At 46.9% G+C, this 25,236-nt stretch overlaps 1 protein-coding gene across 1 annotated transcript in view; it reads left to right on the plus strand.

The window, feature by feature from the left end:
- The first annotated feature begins 167 nt into the window (after positions 1-167).
- Positions 168-25,236, plus strand: part of LIPG (lipase, endothelial) — a 25,894-nt gene continuing 825 nt past the window's right edge. Inside the window, exons 1-9 of the mRNA XM_006891752.1 lie at positions 168-312; positions 6,406-6,587; positions 8,629-8,808; positions 9,993-10,104; positions 16,130-16,351; positions 17,837-18,079; positions 19,390-19,510; positions 20,333-20,551; positions 23,780-23,884. Coding sequence (XP_006891814.1) covers positions 168-312; positions 6,406-6,587; positions 8,629-8,808; positions 9,993-10,104; positions 16,130-16,351; positions 17,837-18,079; positions 19,390-19,510; positions 20,333-20,551; positions 23,780-23,884 — 1,529 coding nt within the window. The remainder of the gene's footprint in view (positions 313-6,405; positions 6,588-8,628; positions 8,809-9,992; positions 10,105-16,129; positions 16,352-17,836; positions 18,080-19,389; positions 19,511-20,332; positions 20,552-23,779; positions 23,885-25,236) is intronic.

Below are 25,236 nucleotides of genomic sequence, written 5' to 3' on the forward strand. Positions count from 1 at the left end.
ACGGGCCTCGCTGGGTGGGAGGGGGGAGAGGACCAAGGGAATGATCAAGGGACTGTATCCGATGACACTCCACGACCCAGGGAGCCGCGGTCGTTCTGCGACTTGGAGATGAGCTTCCTTCTCCAGGGATCGCATCCCCTATACGCGTAGGTTTGGAGGAGGGAGAGATGACCCCTGCGGGGCGCAGAGGGGTGGTGGGTCCTGGGTCCCGGAGCATAGTAGGGAGGAAGCGGGTGGCGGGAGACACGGCAAGCAGCAAAGCACAAGGGAGGACAGGCAGCCGGCTGCGCTCGCCCAGACTCCACGCCGTGGGTGTGTGGAGTTTTCATTCAAACTTTGGAGAGTCTCCGTGCGGGCGTCAGTGAAGGTGTGACCAATCAGATTCCAGAGACGGGAATAATTATGCAAATAACCATCTGGCGATGGGTCAGATGACTCCGATCCTTTAAACACCACCTAGCCAGGAGCTCCCCTGCCTGGGTGACAGCGGTGAGACTCTTTCCGTGCGCGGAGGACGCGGCTTGGGCCCTCTTATCCAGCCCGCACGCGCCACGGGGAAGCAGGTCCTCCTTTTCCACTTTCTCCTTGTAGCCCTTGGGCAGCTGTCGATCCCGCCGCCACTGCCTGTTGGAGTGAGGGCTGCTCGCTGTGCTCTTCCCAGCGCGGGCTGCGGACTTTTGGAGTTGGATTTAGGTTTGCAGCTTCAGGCGAGGGGGCGTGGCGGGGAGAATGAGGAGCCTGGTTCTCCTGTTCGGCCTCTGGAGGGTCCTTTGTTGCTTGGGCGCCAGAAGCCCTGCAGAGGCTGATCCCCAGGGACAGCTGCAAGGTAACGTGCAATTTGCTTTTATTTCTCCCTCACTTCTTTTCTGTTTGATGGGCTCCTCTTTTCTTCAGTCCCTCCTTGTTCCTGCAAAAGCCTCCTGTATCCCCCCCCCCGCCCCCGCCGTCTTGGGATTTTCTCCCCCTTTCCAGCCTTGAGGTCCGCTTGTTACTCCGGAGCGGCTGGTTAGAACATCCTGCAGGGTCTTCCGAGAGGCAACAGGCGGGCGCAGGTTGCGCGCGCGCTCCAGCTCACTCACTCGCCTCGCTCTCTTGCGTTCTCTGGTGCCCTTCCTTCATTAGTGTTGCCCCTAAAGTTGAGGCGCCTGCTAGCTGCTCTTAAGTGTTGTCTTTATCTTTGAACCTAGAGATTTGAAAGACTAGAAGATTCTTGGGAAAGGCTCTGCAGCCTGACACCTCTCCTGTAATTTTTGGAGCACGATGTTTGAAGGTTACTCTTAAAAGGGCAGCTGGCTTTGATTTGATTAGTGGTTGTAGGAGGTGGGTAACTTGTGCAGAGAAGCGTCTGGGCTTATTCCTCCAGGTTGTCAGTCTCCTTCTTCAAAACGCTTATCCCCCAACACCGCCTCCCTTTTCCTCTTTGCCCTCCTCTCCTGAGCTTCTAGGTCTTCTACATTCTGGGTGCCACTCAAGGCAGCCCTATGAACAACAGAGCGGAACGCTGTCCTATCCTCGGTCATCCTCATCTCTGACACACTTGAGCCCTTTGCTGCAGTCACTGTGTCAATCCATCTCATTGAGGGTTCTCTTATGGCAGCCTCTTACATTCTCTGAGGAGTTGGATGAAGTGCCCCATAGGACTGTGTGTGGGTTGTTATGTTGTGTGCTGTAGAGTCTGAATGACTCCATAGCTGACCCTCCAGCAGGTTTTCAGGGGCTGTAATTTGGTGCCTTTGAGCTGTGGTGTTGGAGAAGAGTATGGAATATACCATGGGCGGCTAGGAAAACGGACAGGTTTGTCCTGGAGAGGGTGAAGCCAGGCTGCTCCTTGGAGGCAAGGATTCTGAAGCTTCATCTGACATATTTTGGACATGCTGCAAGGAGGGACCAGTCTTTGGAGAGGGACGTCATGCTTGGAAGGGTGGAGGGACAGTGCAGGAGAGGAAGACCCTCAATGAGATGGATTGATTCAGTGACTGGGGTAATAATGGGGGCAGATGAGTTGGAGATGGTGAGATTGGCACAGGATAGGGCAGAGTTTAGGGCTGTTGAATATAGGGTCACTATGAGTCGCAGGCGACTGAATGGCACATAATAGCATCAACAACAATCTCAAGAGAAGAGCTTGCCCATCTTTTTCCCATGGAGCAGCTGGTAGATTAGAGTATACTTTTGGGTTGTCAGGGCAGCTCCTTAACATTGGCCACCAGAGTTTCCTAGTTTGCTGACTACTAAATCATGGGAAATCCTCAGTCACTTTATCTTCTAGTTCTGTGGAGGCTGGACCGAATGTTTTAGTCCATGTCTCAGTATGTGCATATGAGAGAGAAAGGTTAGCTTGGATGACTGGGAGAGCTTTCGTGTCTTGAACATGTTACCGACTCTAGCACTAACTAGAAATGTGGCACATTTGTCCTGGAAAATGTCTAAGTTCTATCTAATGTCAACATTGGGCACCATGTTTATTGCTGATTGCATCAGAGAATCAGGGAATAAAACTAATCTCTGCCTGCAGGAAGTCTACAGTTCAAAGATGGGAAGACAGATAATAAACTCATTAAGGCGCATAAAGTGTGGGCAACCTTACACCTGGGGGAGAGTGGTTAATGGTTGAAAGGTGGGCAGTTGGAATCCAAGTAGTGGCTCTCTTGTGAAAGAAAATACCTCACCATCTGCTGTCCTAAAGATACAAACTCCCAAAAAATCCCTCAAACTTAAAGCTGTTGAATGAGAACTGACTCAAAACCTTACAGTGAATTTTCAAAGGCTGTAACGAAATTGCACTGGAGGAGATTGGCCATCTTCCTTCCAGGGAGTTTCTGCAGGATTCAAACCTGTGGAGAGGCTGCCTCTTTGGCTTGGCAATGCAGATCCCTAGGCAGCCTAGAACACCCCATGAGGATACTGCAATTAGTGAACAGGAACAGGATATGTATAACTGTTCAGAAGGGGAAGTGGAGAACAAGGACAGGAGAAGAGGGAGGAGAACATAGTAATTCTATAAAACACAAGGTATAGGAATAAATGTATAAAACACAATGTATAGGAACGAATATATAAAACACAATGTATGTGAATGGGGGGAAAAAAGGCATTGATTAATACGAATTCAGTGTATAAAACACCAGGTACACAAATGATTGTATAAAACACAATGCATATGAATGAAGCACAATATATATGAATGATTATATGAAGTCAATAAAAACCCCCAACAAACCCCATGGGGCAGTTCTGTATTCCAAATAAGGACATTGTGCGCCAGAATTGATCTGATGGCACCTGCCAAACTTCAGTGTAAAAGAGGCACCTGTGCCCTGGGGCTGCATCAGGACAGTCGGGGACAAGGATGATCCATCACCACAGTGTTAAAGCGGAGAAAGACAGGAGTGCTCCGAGTGGGCAAGCTGGGACAGTTATTATATGACCCTTAGGAAAGGCTGTACTGAGAAGTTGACCATTGAAGAAGGAATTACAGGAGGTGAGAGAGCGCTCTGAGGACGTGTGACTGGAGAGAGCGACCATCAAGTCCCTGCTGGCCACAAAGTCAGTGTGACAGCGGGAGAGAATCCTGGGTTCAGAAGGCAGATGCTGCAGTGAAACGGCATCTGGATGTGGGGCTTTACTCACTGGTCTCTCCCAGTCAGCCGGCTGACCCCTTTTCCTTTTCTTCTGAGCTGCTCCATCTGGCTTTTCCAGCAATACCTCTCTAGTGGAAGCTGAGGGGATGTTAAACTGGTTATAGTTATGGTTCAGATTTCTGCCGTTGGAGGGCATACACTCACTACATTCATGATGCTTAACCTGAGGTCAGCCCTTGAGCGTTTAGCTGAATTTTCTAGAACCTTATGCCTCTTACACCTCTCTCCCTTTCTCCCCCCCCCCCCCGTCTCTATCTCTGTCTTCTTATCTCCCCACCCCCCTATCCATCCTACTCATGACTCTTTCCATGATTCTTTTTCTTTTTGCTTCTTGATTCTGGCATAAGTTAAGCTTCTGCTCTTTTTTTTTTATTTTTTTTTAAAATTATTATTTTGTGTGTGTGTGTGTGTCTGTGTACCGTCAGATCAGATCTGACTGGTACAGGAGGAGATTGTCCCTCCTTTCCTGGCAGACCATCTGGTGGATTCGAACCATGCACCTCTGGGATTGCAGTGTAGCTTCTCGCCACTAGGCCACCAGAGCTCCCCTAAGCTTCTGCTTTTGAGATGGTAATTTTTGCCCCACCCCTCTCCCTTGGCTGGTTGACAGAATAGTTTTCACTCTACCTTCTTAGCCTGCTATCAAGGGATGGTTTCCAGAATGGATTGAAAGAATGCTGGGTGGAGTCCATTTCGGACTGTCTCAGGTATAGTGTGGTGACGACAGTGTCAGTCAAGTAATAGAGGCCTCAGGGACCATCGCTGACATCGGCTATGCTTTGGGAGCCATAGAGCTGGACAGGACAGTTTTGCTACTTTTCTGAGGCTCCCTAGGGCTTCAGCCATTCATTTAACAGGCATGGTGAATGCTGGGCACATGTCCAGTACTGTAAAAGATGGGGAAATGCGTGAGGTCTTTGGAGTAAGTTCTGGATTTAGGACAAGAACATTAGAGAGAGTTCAGAGTACAACTGGGTTAAGGGTCTATAGCCTTTTACCTCCAGTCCCAAAAGCTCTTGAAAATTTGGTAACTTCTTTGGCATCAAGATCTGGCTTTACCTGACTTGAACTCATTTAGCAGCAAAAACCATACCTGAACTGATGAGTGGCCTTGAAGATGAGTAGTTGTCTATTTCCCTGCAGAAAAATGAAGTGTGTTTGATTCATGGGAAGTGCCCTGGGACTTCTGGGAGTTTGACCACTAACTCTTTGATGACGTGCATTGCGATACCTTTCTCAAACCTGGAAAATCTTGAATTTTGAAACTCAATATATCCCAAGACTTTCAAAAGAATAGAGGCGATCCTCTTTTCCAGTTCATGAGCATGATGACTGGGAATTCATACTTCTGTATGACATATGCCACCCATTAAACCTTGACATAGACACACTACCCATCTGATGTGAGGGGGGGAAAAAGAGAATGGAAGACTTCTACTCTAAGAAATTGAAGACTGACAGAAGGTACTCTAAGAAATTGAAGACCGACAGAAGGTACAAGGAAAGCAAGAGAACTATTTATTTCAGAGTCACAATTATTAAAATTAAGATGTAATGTTCTTTGTTGTTATTGTGTAACATCAAATCAGAACGAACCCATAGCCGAATCTTTAAAGGGTTTTCAGAGGCAGTTAATCTCATAGGAGGAAATTGCCCATCTGTCTCTCATGAAGCAGCTGGTGGATTCAAACTGTGTGCCTTTGGTATGGCAGTGCAGCTCCTTACCACTAGGGTACCAGAGTTCCTCTAGCTGTAATGAGTCTTCATTTTTATTGTTGTTTTAAGTATAGACTTTGTGAGGTCTTTTTTTTTATTTGAGGGAAAATTTAAACACCATATTGGTTTTCTTTCAATCACATACATTTTATTTTATAACTTTGTAATTGCAATCTCATTGTATCATTCCTGTGTATTTTTAAAGCATTAATTGCAATAATTTAATATAGTAATGGATAATCTTAAATGTTGTTGTTGTTATGTGCCATCAAGTTGTCTGCGACTCATAACGACCCTATGTATAATAGCCCTAAACTCTGCCCTATCTTGTGCCAATCTCACCGTCTCCAACACACCTGCCCCCGTTATTACCTCAGTCACTGAATCAATCCAACTCATTGAGGGTCTGCCTCTCCTATGCTGTCCCTCCACCATCCCTCTCCAAGGACTGGTCCCTCCTTGCAACATGCCCAAAGTAAGTCAGCTGAAACTTCAGAATCCTTGCCTCCAAGGAGCAGCCTGGCTTCACCCTCTCCAGGACAAACCTGTCCATTTTCCTAGCAGTCCATGGTACATTCAATACTCTTCTCCAACACCACAGCTCAAAGGCATCAATTCTCCTTCTATCATCCCTAGTCATTGTCCAGCTCTCTGATGCATAACAAGTGATTGTGAAGACCATGGCATGTATCAGGTGCACCTTAGTCTCCAGACTGACATCTTTGCACTTCAGCCCTTTAGAGAGGTCTCTAACCACAGACTTTCCCATCGCAATATGTCTTTTAATTTCCTGGCTGCTGGTGCCAAGTGTTGACTGTGTATCCAAGCAAACCAAAACTTGTAAATGAGCTGCCCCTTTTCTAATGTCACCAGCAGTCTTTTGGGAGGTGAGGATGTGAGGAGGGAGGGAGTGGTCCTCACTCAGAAGATGTGAAAACTGAAACCCTGGGATGTTAGGCAATTTGTTTAAAGTTGGACCAGAACTAGAGCCTAGACCTTTGCTCACCTGGCCTCCTGGGTGTGATCATAAGGCATTCTTTCTCCTCAGATGAGTTCTACACAGTCGAGGATGAAGGGGCCATTGCCAAGCCCTCCGTGAAGTTTAACCTCCGCACCTCTGTGGACCCAGATCACGAAGGATGTTACTTCTTCCTTGGCCACAACCAGTCCTTAGAAGATTGCGGTTTCAACATCACAGCAAAAACCTTTTTCATCATTCATGGATGGACGGTGAGCTTTGGGGCAGGGAACTCTGCAGTTTCATGTGGGGTTTGGTTTCTTTTGCTTTGCTCAATTAAAAGAATACTATTGGCCTCCCCTCCATATTTCATGTAGGGAGATCCATCCCTTTGAGGTGTGACTTTCTAATAAATCTATCTTTTACTATTTTGTTGTTGCTGTGTACCATCGAATTGGAACCGACCGATAGCGGACCCTTCAGCAGGTTTTCAGAGGCAGTTGATTGCATGGGAGGAGACTGCCCATCTTTCTTTTTTTTTTTAAAAAGGAACACTGGCGCTTCTAGATCTCCTCCTTCTTGTGGCTTGCTTGTATTTCAGACATGTGTGAAGGATGTAATAAGTAGCACTGTGTTTAAGGGGGCAAACTGGGCTCCTGCAGGGTGGTATTTAATGCTGGCACCAGTGGCTTTCAGAAAGTGGCTCTCCTCAGGGCAGCAGCCCAGTTCCACCAGCTCTTGAGGGCCCCTCTAATTACGCTTAATTACGCTGGTCAACCACTGCCTTGCGGGAGCCAGGTCTCTGCCTGAGAGGAGCTGAACTGGAGCAGCTTGCCTGGCTCTGAGACGCTCGGACGAGCCAGCTGGGCGGGCTGGCCACTGTTGGCTTGGTGCCCTCCTGTTTGCATAGAGAGAGAGAAAGCCTGGTTTAAAGGCATGGAGCCTCTTTATGAGCCCTAACTGAGCAATTCACACTGAAAGGCCCATGACAAACTTCTACAAAAAGGGATTTTAATGCCCTGCTTCAGGAGCTTTTGACCAGCAAGGGATTTATTCATTCATAGAATGACGTCTGTAGGAAAATGGCACTAGAAAGGGAGCAGGTTTCTGCCTGGGCTAATTGGGAGGGGACGTTCCTTCTCTTAATGACGAGAAATCAATATTTGTTGCATGTTTTCTGGATCTTCAAGTCTGTCACCAGCTTTTGGGGTCATGTTCAGGAAAGGTAGGCTCTGATCTTCCGTGTGATTGAAAGAAAGATTAATGCCCAACCATGGTCATTCCCCAGTCGACAACTAAAATCATGCATTTGGATCTTTTTGCAGGGCCCCTGTCAAAAATGCAAATACAAACAGTCCATGACTTACAAATGAGTTGCATTCCAGAAGGTTCTTTTGTAATCTATTTGGAACCGACAACAGCAGTTTCCCATAGAAACCCAGATTCTAAATGGTTTTTGGGTTCCCAGGAGAGGCACAGAATATTTATCTCATAATGCACTTGTGGGTAGATTTACAACTAGAACTGATCACTGTTTGTAACTTGGTTTCTGTGGGAAAATGTGCTCTGAGTTCTAATTGGGAATTCCAGGGACAAATCTTCCCTGTTCTGGGGGGGGGTCAAGAAGAATGGCAGAGCTGGGCTGTGGGAAGGGGCCACTTGTTAACTCGACCTTTTCCTAGGAGAAAGCATCTCCCTGCATCTCTCAGGGATAAGTTGATTCTCCAGGGCAACCCCCGCAGCTGCCTCTGAATGATGAAGTAGGCTTGCCTGACTTTGACAGGGACTCTCAGACTAGCCTCATGCCAGTATCGCCACCAATACATACATTAGCATAGCACAGCACAGCACAGCACAGCACAGCACAGCACAGCACAGCACAGTATAGTATAGCTTAATAAGGCCTCCAAATGTCTTAGGTACCAACTATTAAAGTTTGATGTGGAAAACTAGGGATATAGGAGCGATGGAGGACAAACATCCATGAAGCGATTTTGCCTATGGTTGTCCCTACTCATATGCCAATATATGATCCCTGAGCAGAAGAGGTGAATCTGGAATCGAGCTGGGGAGAAAGCTATGGAACTGATTTCTATATTCATTGTTATTATGTGCCCTTGACTTGGACCAACTCCTTGCTCCCTCCCCAGCAGGTTTTCAGAGGCTGTAAGTTGCACAGGAGATTATCCATCTTGTCTGTCTTTCTCCCGAGGGGCAGCTGGCGGATTCGAACCACGTGCTTTTGGGTTGGCACTGCACTCCTTACTACTAAGGCCACCAGAGTCAGCAAACACTTTGCTCATGTCTCTGCAGATGAGCGGCATACTGGAGAGTTGGGCGTTCAAACTTGTCTCAGCCATTCATACAAGAGAGAAAGAGGCCAATGTGGTGGTGGTTGACTGGCTTTCCCTGGCTCACCAGCTTTACACAGACGCAGTCAATAACGCCAGGATGGTGGGCCACAGCATCGCCACAATGATCAACTGGCTGCAGGTAACTGGAGTGGGTGGGGAGGAATTTCTCATAAGCAGGGTCTCTAACCCAAACTTTCTGAGGAAATATCATGCAGACTGCTGCGGTGGACTTCAGGAGTGTGATCAAAAGTCTGGGGATTAAAATGTTACTGAATTAAATATTTCTTGAAATTGCCCGAAGGTGAAGAATTTAGAAAGTGTTTCCAGTACTGTGACCTCTCTAGATTTTTCCTGTTCCTTTATTTGCTAGAAGAAAGTTTGTCTTACAATATATTACTTGCTGATTTGCGAAACTGAGGCCCTTAGACTGATTGGAAATGGCTAAGAGTCAGGATTGGCTTGCAATCTGAAATACTGACTGAGGTCTACATTTGCTGTGGAAGAGTGACCGATGTGAACTGTTCTGGGGAGTGGAGAGAGGGTTAATGAAAACAGAGGCAGCCTAACAACTCTTTTAAAGTTATCAAGTATGGAAAATAGACCTGGAGGTCTTAAATGGACTTTTGATAGGTTAACGATTGACCTGAGATTGGTGGGTATACTTGGAGCTGAAAGTACACCAGCAAAGTGGCCTGATGAGCTGCACAATTCCAACCTAACCTTCCTTTTACCTGTAGAATCGGATGCCTTCTGATGGCATTTTGGTCTGGATTTTTTGATCACACTCTCTCAGTCTTCTGTTGAAATTATCTGTAGTGCTTGCTTGTAGGAACCTTGGCCTTTGGTACTTTCAGCTGAGTGCCCTGTTCTATATGGTGCTTCAATTCTGGGGTCCCAGCTGGGTTTGTGATCAGGAGATTGGCAGGTCATGGAACCAGGGTGAAGGTCAGGGCTCAAGGAGGTGGGCACAGAGCTTACTGCTGTGACTAGCATTTTAGTCTCTATTAAGTCTGGTGGCCTTGACCTCTACATGGCTTTCCTCTTCTCTTAGATATTGCAAGGAAGAACGGAACACATGTAGGGGAAGGGTCAGGTGTGCAGCCACTGGTCACTTCCTGCTCCACCCCCAATCCTTGGCATATGAAGTGCCATTGAATCCTTTTGACCTTCTCTTACCTGGAGTCATTGCCAGATATATTCCTGGCAAGTCTCTCCTCCAAGCTCCTGAGCCTGCTCTTCTGATGGGATGAACTGTTGTATTTTGTGACCCTGTGGGCCTCCCACTGTGCCCTTGACTGCATATGCTTTTGTGACCTCCTGCAGGGGAAGGAGGATTTTTCCCTTGGAAATGTTCACCTGATTGGATACAGCCTTGGCGCACATGTTGCTGGATATGCTGGGAGCTTCGTGAATGGAAAAGTGGGCAGAATCTCAGGTAAGTGTGGCCTCCTCCACTCACTGTTGGTGGTCTGTGAGCTCCCTCAGCTTCTTTGACAACCTGAGTTTCCTGTACCAGCTTGTGCCCAAGTAGCTTGAATGAGTCATAGAACATTAACTTTGAAAGGTGCCTGTGAGAACATCCAAACCTAATTGAACTTGTGTAGGACCCACAAATAGAAAAGGATGCTCCGGTTGAATCTGGGTACATGAAAGGCGGCATTAGCCGTGCCAGAGTCCTTGGTTAGTACAAATGGTTAAAGAACTTGGATACCAGTCAAAAGATTAGAAGTTGGAGTCCGCTTAGAGAGGTGCCTTGAAAAAACTGCTGTAAACTCGGCCACTGAAAATCCAGCGGCGATCGATGCTCATGAGGTGTCCATGAGCCCCACACCGTCCTCTCATAGCATCTGCTTTGGTTTCTGACATTTTGTGCCATTTGGGCTTCCTTTTCACTGGCCGGTCACCAGAGAATCATTTTAACAATCACGGATCTAGTTCAACGCGGTCCCAGAGACACAGCTAGTAACTGAAGACCAAAACTAATGTGGAAAGTTGGCCTCTGTGATCCTGACAGTTCAGCCCATCATGTTGCAAAGCCTCATGGGAAAAGAATGAATGGTAGATTCTCTATTTTATCCATCAACTGCCTCTTTCCAATGCTTCAGTGGCATGTACAATAATTGCCTGTTTAAGTAATTGTTTGGGGCTAACTTTTGTGATCCAAGAGGCCCTTCTGATTCTGATATCCATGTGGTTAATAAAAAACTGAGGTTTGTGTCATGAACTCTTCTAAAACTCAAAACAAACACCACCACAGACTTGATTCCAACTCGCAGTGGCCTTATAGGATGGAGTGGAACTGTCCGTTAGGGTGTCCAAGGCTGTAATCTTTATGCGATCAGCTGTGACACCTTTCTTTCATGGAGTAGCTGGGGGTGGTGGTGGTGGTGGTGTCAAACCACTGATGTTCTTTTGGTTAACAGCTGAGTGTTTTACTGCTGTGCTACCAAGGGTCCTTCATAAATTTTTTTTAAATTAGCTTGGGTTTTATTTTGGAGGGAAAAAAGCACAACTGATTTAGTTGGGGTCATAGGCAAAGAATAGTACTTTAAGCAGTGGATTCCCTCAGGGGCACAGAGGGCTTGAGTAAGCCTCAGGTCTGTTCTCCTTGAACCTGCATCGCTTCCTCTCCCAGGGCAGAGGCCCATTCACTTGGGTAGAAAAATCAGAAGACTTAGACCTCAGCTTCCCATCATGGGTCTCGATCTTTTTCACAAGCACAGACTTGGAGCTGGTGCACCTGAAGGTGCTGGGTCCTCTACCATAACCAGAGCCGGCTGCAGCAGACACCGGGGGCTTGTGAGGCAACCCTGCGGGCCAGGCTCCGCCCACCAGCACAGCCACTGGTGGTCTTCGTATGGACGCTCCCGTTCCAGTTCTGCATCCCAGACTCTAGCCGGCTCTCCTCCCCCTCCAGCAGCTTGCAGTAGGTGGGGATCTTGTTGTCCAGGGCCAGCGTGAGTTATGCAATTCCTGGTACTCATGCAGCTGCCAGGCTATGTCCTGCTTGGCTCATCGCGGGGCGGCCTTGAGCTCGGCCAGCTTGTTGCTGGCGTCCTGAATGGCCAGCTCCCCACGAGGCTCAGCATCTGCAGTGGCAGCCTCCAGGAAGTTCTCCGGCCTTTGGATCCCTCGATCTCAGCCTGGAGCGGTTGATATTCTCAGTCTTTGCACGAGGAAGATCTTCTCCATGCTTTCCAGCCAGTGTCTGCAGCTCCTCAGACGTGGATCTGGTACATGTTCTCAGCCTCCACTGGGCTGTGATTGGCAGTCTCCTCATTATGGGCCTTGACATCAGCCATGATGCCGTTCATGTCCAGGGAGCGCCTGTTATCCATGGACAGCACCATGGACGTGTCTGTGATCTGAGACTGCTGCCTACAGAGCTCCTCTCCATACACCTGCCTGAGAGAAGTTCACATCATCACCCAGTCCTTCCGGGCGGATCTCCAGCTCTCCTTTGTTCATATAAGCTTCATTTACGTCCTTCTTGATGAGAACAGATTTGTTCTCCATCTCTGTTTGTTTCTTGATCTCATCTTTGTTCTTCTTCTTGAAGTCTTCCACCAGCCCCTGCATGTTGCCCAGCTCAGCTTCCAGCTTCAGCTTCTCCTGGCCAAGGGTGTCCAGCTGGTGCCTAAGGTTGTTGATACAGCCCTTGAACTTGGAATCCATGTTGCTACAGGAGGGTCCCCTTCATCTCCAGCATCTTGTCTATGAAAGAGACCACCTCATTCTTGAGGCTCTTCATCTGCTCCTTCTCCTGGGTGCCCACTGCCTGAATTTTGGGGTCCAGCTCCAATTCGATGGGGTTCATCAGGCTCTGGTTCACTGTGACGGTGGTGATACCTCCCATCTCGCCCCACTGGCAGACCTCCCTGGAAGATGGTACTGCTGCCCACCTAGGAGAACATGAGGAGCTGATGTGGCAGCAGGCTGACTCCTTTAAGAGTGGCTACTACAGGCCAGGCTCTGGAGGGGACATCTTGGAGGGCTTCCGGGTTACCCTGACGAGCACGGGGAGGCTGGAGGTGAAGCAGCCGCAGAATCAGACAGAGGATCAAGAACGGCCCCGGAAGCTGCTTCTTCCTTCACGAACCTTTAGCCAGCTTTGTGTTGTTTTTACATTAAATATTTTTTTCTTTAAATTATTTTTTTAATGCAACATATATATATATTTTTTTACAGCATATTCTTTTTAATTTCCCGCCCATTCATTCATTGTTGCACAATTTCTGCCCTGCTCATCCCTCCCCCTCAGTTTGTTTTTTCTCTTTGTAGGAAAAAAAAATTCTTTCATTGTTATACAATCTCCCCCCACCCCAGTCCAAAGTTCACTTTAATATATACATTTATTTTTCTGTAATCTTGTCATGAAAGTAATATCTAATCTTATATTCCTTTTTAACAGTTCTCTCCTTCATCTGTTTCAATGCAGTTAGCAAAAGTTTACAGATCATATTGATTTTTCATACAATTGTTCATTGCTATTTTGCTTTATTAATTGCCCTTGGTTAATGTAATTAATTGCAATGCCTAACCAATCCCCTTTAGTTAGCTTTTAATATGGGAGTTTGACATAGATAATTTCACAGCTGTACAATATTAAGTTCTCTTTCCTGTATTTCTTCTTGTTGCACACCATCGGGTTGCAACTGATTCATTGGTGACCCTCCAGTGGGTTTTCAGAGGCAGCAAATCACATGGGAAGAGTTTGCTCATCTTTCTCATGCAGACCAGCTTGTGGATTCGAACTGCTTACCTTTGGTTCAGCAGTGTAGTTCCTTACCACTAGGCCACCAGAGCTCTCTCTCATATTTGGAGTGAGAAGCTCTACTGTAATCCCAAAGGTACACAGATCGAATCCACCGGCTGCTCAGTGATCCTATAAAACAGTGGAGCTGTCTATGGGATTTTGAAGTCTGTGATCTTTGTGGAAGTCGACTGCTGGGCTCAGCCCACCTGTCTGTAGGCAGCAGCTGTTCTAACCACCGTGCCACCAGAGCTTCTAGGACGATTTTGGCTTGGCAACCCCACGAGGCAGTTCTCCCGTGTCCTGTAGGGGGTCACCTATCAGCAGACGTCGACATGATGATGCCTGACACCACCAACATTTCTCTCTCCCCTCATCCTAGTTAAAAAGCCAGTTGTGTAACTTTCCCCCCGAGTCCATGGTTCGGGGTGAGAGTCAGAGCTGGTGGGGCCAGGCCGGTGGGTGAGGGCAGGGCTGGCCGAGGTGCCTGCCTGCCCGCAGCTCAAGCCGCCTGCATTCCTGCTACGCAGCCTGGTGTCCATGGTACTGGCATCTGGTGCGGACCTTTGTTCACACCAGGCCTTCTCTTGTGCTAGTTGCAAAGCACAGTGTTCACTCTTCTCTTTATTCTCTTCCAGTGGACATGAGGGGCAGGACGAGGCCACCTGTGTCAGTGCTGTCAGTTGTCCTTGCAGCCTCTAGGACTGGGCACTGGGAGGGGCACTGCTGTCTGCATGCCTTCTTTTAGGGTTGCAGTAAACATGAACCCACCACGCAGCCTGGTGGCTCAATTCTAATGGAATCACACACACACTGACTGACTAAAACTTGCTCTGAAAACTCTTTAAGTGTCCATCTCCATTAGCTCTCATCAGTGACCTGTGTCACAAGTTTATCTCTCAAAGCCAAAGGCAGAAATTTGAATCCATCCATTGCTCCGAGGTAGAAAACTGAGCAATCTCCTCCTATGTGACTTAGAGCTTCTAAAAACCTGCTGGAGGGGTCAGCTATGACTTGGTCCTTACCTGACGGCAATGAGGGTTTTTTTTAGTAGATAGTAGAAGGAGCCAAGGTGGCACAGTGGTAAAAATGTTCTGGTGCTAACCAAGAAAGATCAGTGGTTCAAACCCACCAGCCACTCCTCCGGGGAAAGACTTGCCAGTCAGCTTTCCTAAAGATGTACAGTTTGGAAAGATTGTGCATTAATTCCATAGTAGATGGAGAAGAGATTGAAGTTGTGAACAGTTACAGCCTGTTTGGCTCTACAAGCAACAGTCTTGACACCAGCAGTCAGGAAATTAAAAGATGAATTGCACTGGGAAAATCTGCTGTCAGGGACCTCTCCAAAGTATTGAAAAGCAATGATGTTAGTCTAGAGACTAAGGTGTGCCTGATCCAGGCTGTGGTCTTTGCAATTGCTTGTTGCTATGCATCAGAGAGTTGGACAATGACTAAGGATGACAAAGGAATTGATCCCTTTGAACTGTGGTACTGGAGAAGAGTCTTGAACATACCATGGACTGCCAAGAAAACAATTAGGTCTGTCTTAGGGTGAAACTAAGTTTCTCCTTGGAGGCTAGGATTTTGAAGCTCTGTCTCACATACTTTGGACATGTGACACGTATCCAGGAGGGATTGGTCCTTGGAGAAGGACATCATGCTTGGAAGGGTGGAGGGACAGCACAGGAGAGGAAGACCCTGGGAGGAGATAGATTGATACAGTAACTGGGGCGATGGGGGTAGGTGTGTCTGAGTCAATGAGACTGGCTCAGGATAAGGCAGGTTTCAGAGCTGCTATCTATAGGGTTGCTATGAGTCGCATGCTACTCGAGGACACTTAACAACCATAACAACAATGGGGCAGTTCTACTCTGTCTACAGGGCTGCTATGAGTCAGATTCAGTTGGATGGCAGAGGCTTGATTTGGTTTGGTTAGACAATAGCTCTGCCTTTGTTTATCCCCACATGACCCCCTGAAACCTCACAGGATACTCTCCCGGCTTTACTGAGTTGGATTCTCTGAGCTCGACTCTGTTACCCATCTTTCAAGACTCATTTCATTTTTTATTTTTATATTATTAATATAAATTTTAAATTATTAATGTATTTTTAATTTTTCTTTTTTTACTAGTTTATTTACAAAATTCTAAAACAAATTCTTTCAATTTCCCTCATCCCCTCACCCATCAAATTGTACAATCCAATGATTAATCTCCCCTTCCCCCTGCACATTCACATCCCTCTGCTTCCAGCCTCTCCCACCTCTCCTGGATCCTAATACTCATTCTACAATAATGGTGGAGACTCATTTCTTGATCACATTCTCTTCCATCTTGGGTTCTCCAGACCAGGATTTCTCAGCCCTGTTGCCAGCTTGGTGATGGTAATGCCTTGTTGTAGGAACTGTCTATTGAGTTCGATGCTGTGACCCTGGCCTTTACCCAACAGAGTCCACTAGCTTCCTCTCAGTCCTGTATACTGTCTCCTGTCAGGACGTGGTAGCATGAGGCATGCCAGGGACAATGACGATATTGAGTAAATGGAGGTGTCAGGACAGGTGAGGACTTTGGAAAGGGGGCTCGTTCCTCAGCAGACCTTCTGCGTCTTGACTCCCGGGACAGGGAGCAGCAGACGCTGTCTTCATTCCGCACATGCTGCCTTCAGTTGGCTGCATGGGCCTGACCTTGACTCCCTCTTCTCACTGCAGGTTTGGATCCAGCTGGGCCCATGTTTGAAGGGGTGGACATCCACAAGAGGCTCTCCCCAGATGATGCAGACTTTGTGGATGTCCTCCACACCAACACGCGCTCCTTTGGCTTGAACATTGGCATTCGGATGCCCGTGGGCCACATCGACATCTACCCCAACGCCGATGACTTCCAACCAGGCTGTGGATTCAATGATGTCTGGGGATCATTTGCAATTGGAAGTGAGTGACTTCTTTTCTACTGCATGTGGAGGTTGGACTCAGTTGTCACTTCTTTTCAACCCACTCACCAACTCCTACTCCCATCGCCATCAAGTCCATTGTGGTTTATAATCACCAGACCAGGGTCTTTTCAGTCACTTGTTACACAGCTGAGAGCTGGACAATAAATCAGGATAACAGAAGAATTGATGCCTTTGACTTGTGTAAGAAAAGAGTACTTGAACATTCCATGCACCAGCAAAAGAACCAAGAGACATGTCTTGAAAAAAGTGCAGCCAGAGTGCTCCATGGAGACCAAGATGGTGAAGCATCATCTTTCATACCTAGGGCAGGTTGCTAGGAGAGTTTATTCCTTGGAAAGGGACATCATGCTTGGAAAGTGGGAGGGTTGCAAAAGAGAGGAAGACCCTAATGAGATGGGCTGACATGTGACTACAGCAATGGGCTCAAGTGTGTCAGAGACGACAGGGAGGATAGAACAGGATAGGGCAGGGTTTAGGTGACTGTATGTAACTATGAGTCACATTTGACTTACAGCACCTAAGAACAATACTGGGAGCAGGACTGGCATCTACTTCTAAACAACATGCCTCTGGAATCTCTATGGGCTTTGATAAATGCCGATAGTTATAGAAAGGCTTCAGGCCTTTTGTTCATAGGGTCGTCATGAGTCGTGCCTGACTCAGTGGCAATAAACAAGAACAACAAGGACAATAATAGCAGCCTATCGGTTATATATAGTTAGCCAATCCCTGCACTTGGTGGTGTTTAGTACCCGATTAATTTCTAGTCTTTTATGTCTCACTTCTATGAGAATTTAGTGACTTTGGGCTGCATCAACCTCTTCAGCACTTACTACACACACTCTCTTGTTTGTTGTTGCTTTGCGTGTATTGGTGCTGTTTTGGCACCTACAAAGTAAACATGTACAAACTAGGGATGGCCTCTGTCTACGAGCCCAATACAGCTCTAGGCATGTCTAACAATAGCAATAGAAAGATTTATCATTGCCATTGTTTACGAAGCACTGACTTTTCTGTAGACAATATTGTTGTGTGCTTTTGAGTCAGAACTGACCCATAGCTGACCCTCTAGCGGGTTTTCAGAGGCAGCTAATCACACGAGAGGAGATTGTCCATCTTCCTCCTGCAGAGCGGCAGGTGGATTTGAACCGCATGCTTTCATGATTGCAGCACAGCTTCTTACTACGAGGCCATCAGAGCTCCCTTATAGGAGAAGAGGAATACCTCAGAGAAAGATAGTGGTGGAAGTGGTTGCATAACATGATGAATGTGATCAATGCCATGGAATTGCATGTGCCAACATTGTTAGATTGGCAAATGTTTTATTTATTAACTTTATGTTTATAATAATGATGATGAAAAGAGCTCTTAGAACCTGAGCCTGTGGTGGTGATTGATGACCACATGGCCAGATGCCTGAGGCTGCTCACCTGGTTCTCGCTCTCTCTCCTCCCAACCCCAGCCATCCCAGAGGCTATGACGTGTGAACACGAGCGGGCTGTGCACCTTTTTGTGGACTCTATGGTGAACCAGGACAAGCCGAGCTTTGCCTTCCGGTGCACAGACTCGACCCGGTTCAAAAAGGGCATCTGTCTCAGCTGCCGGAAGAACCGCTGTAACAGCATCGGCTACAACGCTAAGAAGATAAGGAATAGGAGGAACACGAAAATGTACCTAAAAACCCGAGGGGACATGCCTTTCGGAGGTAACCAGAGGTCTCTGAAGTGGCCCTGAAGAAGGGCCTTCCCTTTCCTCTTCCTTAATACCATGTTGAAGGGGTTCTGGTGGCACAATGGTTAAGTACTTGGCTGCTCGCTGAAAGGTTGTTGTTGTTTTGATTGCCTTTGAGTCAAGCACGACTCTTAGCGACCCTATGAACAAAAGACATGAAGCCCCTCTACAACTATCGACATTGTTCAAAGTTCATAGAGTTTCCAGAGGCATGTTGTTTAGGAAGTGTATGCCACTCTTGCTTCCAACACTGAAAGGCTAGTGGTTTGAAACTACCAGCCCCTCTGTGGAAGCAAGATAATAGTCTGCCTCTGTAAAGATTCCAACAGTCCTAAACCAAAAGCTGTCAACTCAGTGTCAGCTCATGGAGGTGTAAGTTTTAGTGGAAGATAAATGTTCACCTTTCTTCAATGGAGCAGCTAGTGGGTTTGAGCTGCTGACCTTTTAGTTAGCAGCTCAAGGCTTTGTGTGGGGCTCCACTGGAGCTTCTTTTTGTTAAGATTGAAGATTTACAGTCTTGTAAGCCCTGTGGGGGCACTTTTGCTCCATCATGTAGGGTCCCTATGAATTGGAATGAAATCTAAGGCAACAGAATTCAAACCACCTCCATTGCTGAGTTGATTGTGACTCTGGACAACCTTCTGTGGGATTTTCAAGGCTGTACATCTTAGTCGGACAAGATGGCCTCAATTTCCTCCCACAGAGTAGCTGGTGGATTTGAGCCCCTGACTTTGGTTAGCAGTCCAATACATGATGGACCTTACCACCAGGTCCCCTTCAATGATAACAGGGGGTAATACCAGGTTGCTGAACAGGATGCATCCTTGCTCAGGGGAGTGTCTTGGCACCATGACTGCCCAACCAAATAAATCACCAAATCTGACTTCATTTGTGTGCCAAGGAAACAGAAAAATAAGTGTTACACCATTTCCTTTGTGAATCATCACTTTGTGCTATGATATTACCTTGCATTTCTGTTTTGCATTTAACTCTCTCCCAAAGCTGTTTCATATTTGAATGTTTATTTTGATCTTCACAAGGTTAATACCTTGCTCTGTAATCGAAGGTCTTGCATGTAGAAAGTGGCCAGACCTAAAGCCCTGTATGGTCTCCTGTACCGTGAGCTCAAGGCTCTTTCCATCCTGCATTGAGATCTTAGAGTGTTGGACAGATGGGGCCAGAAGGAGGCTGATGCTGTGCTGGGCAGAAAAGGATGTTGGTCCCCAAATCTTCGGTATAATGATGACAAGCAGGCCTCCTCAGATGTCTTTATTCTCCTTACAGTGTATCATTATCAGTTGAAAGTTCACATCTTCAGCTACAAGAACAAGGGAAAGGTCGAGCCTACCTTTCACATCACCCTCTACGGCACCAACGCTAATTCGCAGACTCTGCCTTTGGAGATGTGAGTCACACTTTCCTTTGCTGGGTTCAGGACTGACAGTGATGGCTTCGGGATGAAAGCGGGCTCTCGAGCATTGAGCAAGGACAGGGGAGGGTGATCAGGTGCCGGGGGAGGAGCTGGGCAGACCTGGTCCCTCCTCACTTCCCAGCTGTGTGCTCACCTGTGTCTCACTCATTTCAGGGAGGGAGGCTCCGGGATGACTCGGCAGCATGGGAAGCCACAGGGATCAGCTAGGCAGAAACTGCTTCCTCATGCCCGGGGTTTCCCAACAGCAGAGGCTTTGGGAGAGTTGGAATGTCATATATGTCTCTCTTGGCACTTTTCTGATGACTCGGCTGTGGGCGGGGGACAGGGCTACCTGTGCATATTTGCTGAGCACCTGGGGTTGTGAGGAACTGTCCACAGAGTGGCTCTGGGTCTTGTGGGGAGATCAGCTGTGGACGCATGCACGAGCTCACAGGCCACGCAATGTCAAATGAGAGGGAGAGCAATGGAGAGCTAGTCTAGAGAGTGAGATCCCTGTGGGCTGAGAGGAACTTGTGTCTAGCGGGGACGTGACTTCTTTGCATGTCCTCATTTCTGCTTCCAAAGCAACAGCATGAGTTAGAGATGCACAGGACCGGGTGGGGGGAAAGTCTGCGAGCTCTGGGTCGCCTCTCTGTCCCCATTGTGCACCATGAGCTTCTGCTCTGGCCTTGCTGGTGGGAGGTGACTGGTCCAGGGAGAGGAGAGACCTTGTGCCCATTTCTCCGTAGCCTCTTTCCACGTGGTGTGACAATTTTAGAGTACAGGAAGGCGAGGTAACCTTCTCTCTCTTTGTAGAGTGGAGCAGATTGGTCTGAATGCCACCAACACCTTCCTGGTCTACACCGAGGAGGACTTGGGGGACCTCTTGAAGGTCAAATTCACCTGGGCAGGGACAACTCATTCTTGGTACAACCTGTGGACGGAGTTCCGGACCTACCTGTCTCAACCCCACAGTCCTTCCTGGGAGCTGAACATCAGGCGCATCCGGATCAAGTCTGGGGAGACCCAGCGCAAGTAAGGACCTGTGGCCCTTCTTCCACCTGGTGTGAGAGGGCGCTGCAGGCAGTGGCCTGTGCCTTGTCTTTTCCTTCTGTACAAGCACCAAGAGTGCACAGATGAACCAGGGTGAGGTTGCTGGGAGGTGCGGAGCAGGACTGACACGGGGAGGGTTGGCTCTTCTATGTCAGGCTGGAAGCCCATGTATCAGTGCACTGCTCCCCGGTTCCCTGTGGAGAGGAGTGAGTAAACCCAAAATCACTGCCTTTCAATCGATTCAAACTTACATTGATCCTACAGGACAGTAAAAATGCCCTGTAAGATTTTCCCGGTTGTAATATTTAAGGAAGCAAACTGCCTCATTGTCCTGAAAGTGGCTGGTGGGTTTGAACCGCCAACCTTTTAGTTAATAGCTGGAGATCTTTTCCTGGACAGGACTCTTCAGGAGTGCTGTCTTGTTAATCTGTTTACCATGGGACCATGCACTACAAGGCGTTATTTGCTCTTGTCTGCAAAGCCAAGTCCTGTCCGTGGAGCCCCCACATGTCCCGGGCTGCTGAGGTCTGTGTCATATCCCTCTTTCAGGGGTTTGAGTAAAGGACAGTGGACTAGGGTTCTAAATTAAAGTCACAGTGACTTCTTTGTCCCACGTCAGCTAGACACTTTCTTCTGCTTGACATGAAATCCCAGCCTGGCATGAAAGTTACAGACCTTCATACATCAGTCCTCACCTCACACCAGGACTTTGACAGGCCACTCTGCTTCTCAGTGAGAAGCAGGGAGGGAGCTGAGCCAGGGAGCGACCTTTGCCAAGAGAGGAGGTTTTCTGCCTAGAGCTCCGGCTGGTCATGCCAACCTTGAGAAGTGGGTGCGATGAAGCCCCAACCTCTTTGTCCCTGCCTGGCACTTTCTCCGTGGCCATTCTTCCTGTGACCAGGGCACATCCATCATCTGTGACAAGTCTGGCCGCAGAGGGAGGCCCGAGTCTCTTGTAGAATGATTTGTCTAGAAACCTGTGTGTCACATGGGGGCAAACTGTTAGTCCAAAGCCTCTGATCTGGATATTTGTGGATCTGTTTACCGTTGGCTCTTAACAAGTGTAAGCCGTGTCTCTGGGTGTGGTGCCAAAAAGATTATTATTTTTGTAAAATATTCCAAGTATAATAAACACCCATTAAGCAAGCCACCACTGAGCATTAACAAATGTAAGCTCTTTTCTATGTTGGTTCAGACTCTTGTTAAGGGCCACTGACTTGCTTCCAAGTCATGATGACTCTACGCAAGGAAACAAATATTGCCCAGGCCTCGACTAACCTCCAGACTGTTATGTTTGGGCCCATTGTTCCAGCCACCATGTCACTCCACCTCCTCACATGTCTTCCTGTGACTCTTCTAACCATCTCCTTTTACCAAGCCTGTTGTCCTTCTCCAGAGAACAGTCTCTCCTGATAGCATGTCCAAAGACCAGGTCTCACCATTCTCATTCCTAAGAAATATTCCGGCTGACCTTCCTCCAATATGCATTTGTTCATTCTTCTCACAGTCTCTGCTCTATTCAGTGTCAAAGACATCAGTTTTTCTTCAGTCTTTCCTGTTTATCGCCTACCTTATGCATGTGTTTGAGGCATTTGAAAATACTGCAGCTCAGTCTTCAAAAGGACACCTTTGCTTTTAAAACTCTTTATGAAGTCTTTTGCGGCACATTTGCACTTTGCAAGACATCGTTTGATTTCTTGACTGCTGCTTCTGTGGGCATTCATTGTGAACCTGAGTGAAATGAAGTCTTGACAGTTTTTATGTTGTTGCCACTGATGTTGCTTATTGATCTAATTGTGAGAATGGTGGTTTCCTTTAGGTTCAGGTGTAATCCATACAGAAGGCTGTAACTTCATTAGGGATTGCTTTAAGTTCTCTTCATGTTTAAGTTCAGATAAGAGATTTTTAAAAGTGAAACAGAGTTAAAGCCCTTTTACACCCTGTCCTTGTCCTATTACCTCTTGTTAGTATTTCTGTTTGAAGAATTCCTCGAGGGTACAGTTAAAAGGCTCAACTACTAGCCAAAAGGTTGGTGGTTCAAAGCCACATGGGGATGCCTCAAATGAGAGGCCTGCTGATCTGCATTTCTGAAGGGTCACAGTCTTGAAAACCCTACGAACGTGGAGTTGCCATGAGGCAAAATTGACTTACTGATGAAAAGTATCAACAACTTCTGTTTCTTTCCATAATTTGTTTCCAATGTATAGAAGTATTTTGGATGCTTCTGACTTTCAGATGAGAGGATGTATCATTTCATAAGTTGTTGGTTTTTTTTTTAAAAAAAATCACAGTTCTCCCATTACAATTTGTTAAATGCCTACAGATCGAGTGTATTCACAGTTGGCTCCTCTATGGAAATCTTCACTGAACAAAGAAACAACAATTTTATCACTCTTCTGTTAATTGTTTAAGTTGTTTCTAGTTTTTTTGCACTTGAGATGAACCTCCCTGTACATTTTCTGTGTGCATGTGTCTGAGGCTTTCTTTGGGGAAATGTAAACCAAAATGATTGGATGTTTACAAGGCGGAGTGACTCAGTGACTCCCACATACCACTGTGAGAATGGTGCAGAATTAGCTCTGAGTAGTTCTGTTGTAGACAGGTTTCTAATGACTTGGAACTGACTTGATGGCACCCAACAATAACAACCAACCAGAAAGTAGATTTCCTAGGGTATATCTTTTCCAACTTGACTCCTGGCGACCCTGTATGTTTGAGGAGTTTTTGATCTAGTGGAGGCATTAACCATAGAGAGAAGCACTGACAAGTAATTCAAGGTAGTAGATAATGTTTTAAAAGAAAACATTCATTATTAGCTCCATGCTACAAAAAGTAATAATAATAAAAAGACCAGCATTAATAGAGGATATGCCTTTTGCTGAATTGAATGGTCAAAGGAGGGTTAGATTCATGAGGCTTTAGAACTTTACAGAACTTTGAAAGACAAGTGAGCTTTGGGATGGACAGAGGGAGAGTGGGGGAGAGATGTGGTTCAAGTGCATGAGACTGAATGATGGAAACGTTTAAAGTGCGAGAGAAAAGTCCTGGTGCAGTGACGGAAACTCTACAGCTCTTGAGTCAGGGTGCAGTGTGATGAAAACATCCTTCCTCGTTTCATCCACGTGGAATCCAGAAGCGCCACTGAGTTTATACACATTCATGCCCTCTCCCTAGATTTTTGCTTTATCGGTGGTTTCTTTTTCTGCCTAGGATGGCTTTTTGTGTAGAAGATCCTGAGAAAACCAGCATATCCCCTGGCCAGGAGCTCTGGTTTCACAAATGTCAAGATGGCTGGAGAGTGAAAAACCAAACCAGGTAACCAGGGATTCCCCACAATATCCCCTTTAACATCTAGCACATGTGGTCTGGGCACTTGGGATAGAGAAGTGAGGAAAATAGATGAAAGCCCCTTCCCTTCTGGAGCTGACTTGTGAGGCTGAAAGGAGGATAGGAAATAGATGAGTGACATCTATAGTATGCTGGTGGTGTAATTGTTCCCACTGGCTCTAAGTCTGTATTGCCTTGTAGGAAGGAGGCCAATTATCGAGTCCAGTGGAAGGGTAGTTATACATCCTCCCTAACTGAGAGTCTTCTACATGGTAACTAGTATAGGTGGAAGCTTCCCCAGTTCTGGATATATTCCTGATTGCCATATTGGAGTTGGGTGGGCGGTAAAGGAGAAATGCACTTCCTTAGTCTTAGGTATCCTAACACTCAGGTCAGCATGTGTGGGTACTGGAGGGCTTGATTCTCTCCTTTTTTGAGAAGCACAAAAATCTTGTGTGTGAAGCAGAGTCAGACAATTCCGCTGTCCAACTTTAGTATCTCACTGTCTCATGCTAAAATCCTCATTATTCTAGAATTGAGGAAGGCCATTCTCATGGTGAGAGGCAGTGGGCTCATCCCAAAGGATACTCATCACATTCACTTAGAATCTAAATATTGGCTGAAAGAGAAGGAAGGTTTTTCTCCGTCCATCCCTGGCTCCCATCCAACTTGGGTACTAGATTGTAATACACTGCTATTTACTGAGCACTTAGTGGGGGTCCTTCCCATGTTCTGTGCTGGCCTCATTTCATTTCATCATCAACCTTGTGAGGCAGTATTGTTATTCTAGTGTTGTTGTTTTTTATTGCCTTTGAGTCGAGCACGACTCATAGCGACCCTATGAACAAAAGGCCTACAGCCCCTCTACAACTATGAACTCCATGAACTTTGATTCTATGTACAGATGAGGAAAACGGAGGCTCAGGGAGAGCTAGTGGTGACAGAGAGAGAATTTGCAGTCTGCTTTCTCCTTGAGTGTAGAGTCGCCTTGCTTCAGATAAACCATGCCACCTCGGCCTGGCTGTCAGTCATCAAGCAGCTGTGTCTGTCCTGGGGTCCCTTGTGATTAGATATCTGCCCGCTGTGGGGCAGAAGATTTCCCACTGCTTTAGCTCCTGCTCACAACTGCCCATCTTGTTGAAGGGCAATAAGCTGCCTATCTTATTAAGTGGCACACAGACGAGCATAAACACGTGTGGTTTTCTGCTATCATAATAATTTTGTTTGTATTCAGGTCTATACCTTTTAATGTGCTCCCCTCTATATTATTATCAATGACCCTCAGAACAGCTGTGTAGGTTGGAGTTTCCAGCAAAGATTACTATGATAAGATAGTAAGA

The sequence above is a fragment of the Elephantulus edwardii genome, unplaced genomic scaffold (assembly GCF_000299155.1).
Source record: "Elephantulus edwardii isolate Elephantulus edwardi_28Jun2011 unplaced genomic scaffold, EleEdw1.0 scaffold00103, whole genome shotgun sequence".
Taxonomy (NCBI): Eukaryota; Metazoa; Chordata; class Mammalia; order Macroscelidea; family Macroscelididae; genus Elephantulus; species Elephantulus edwardii.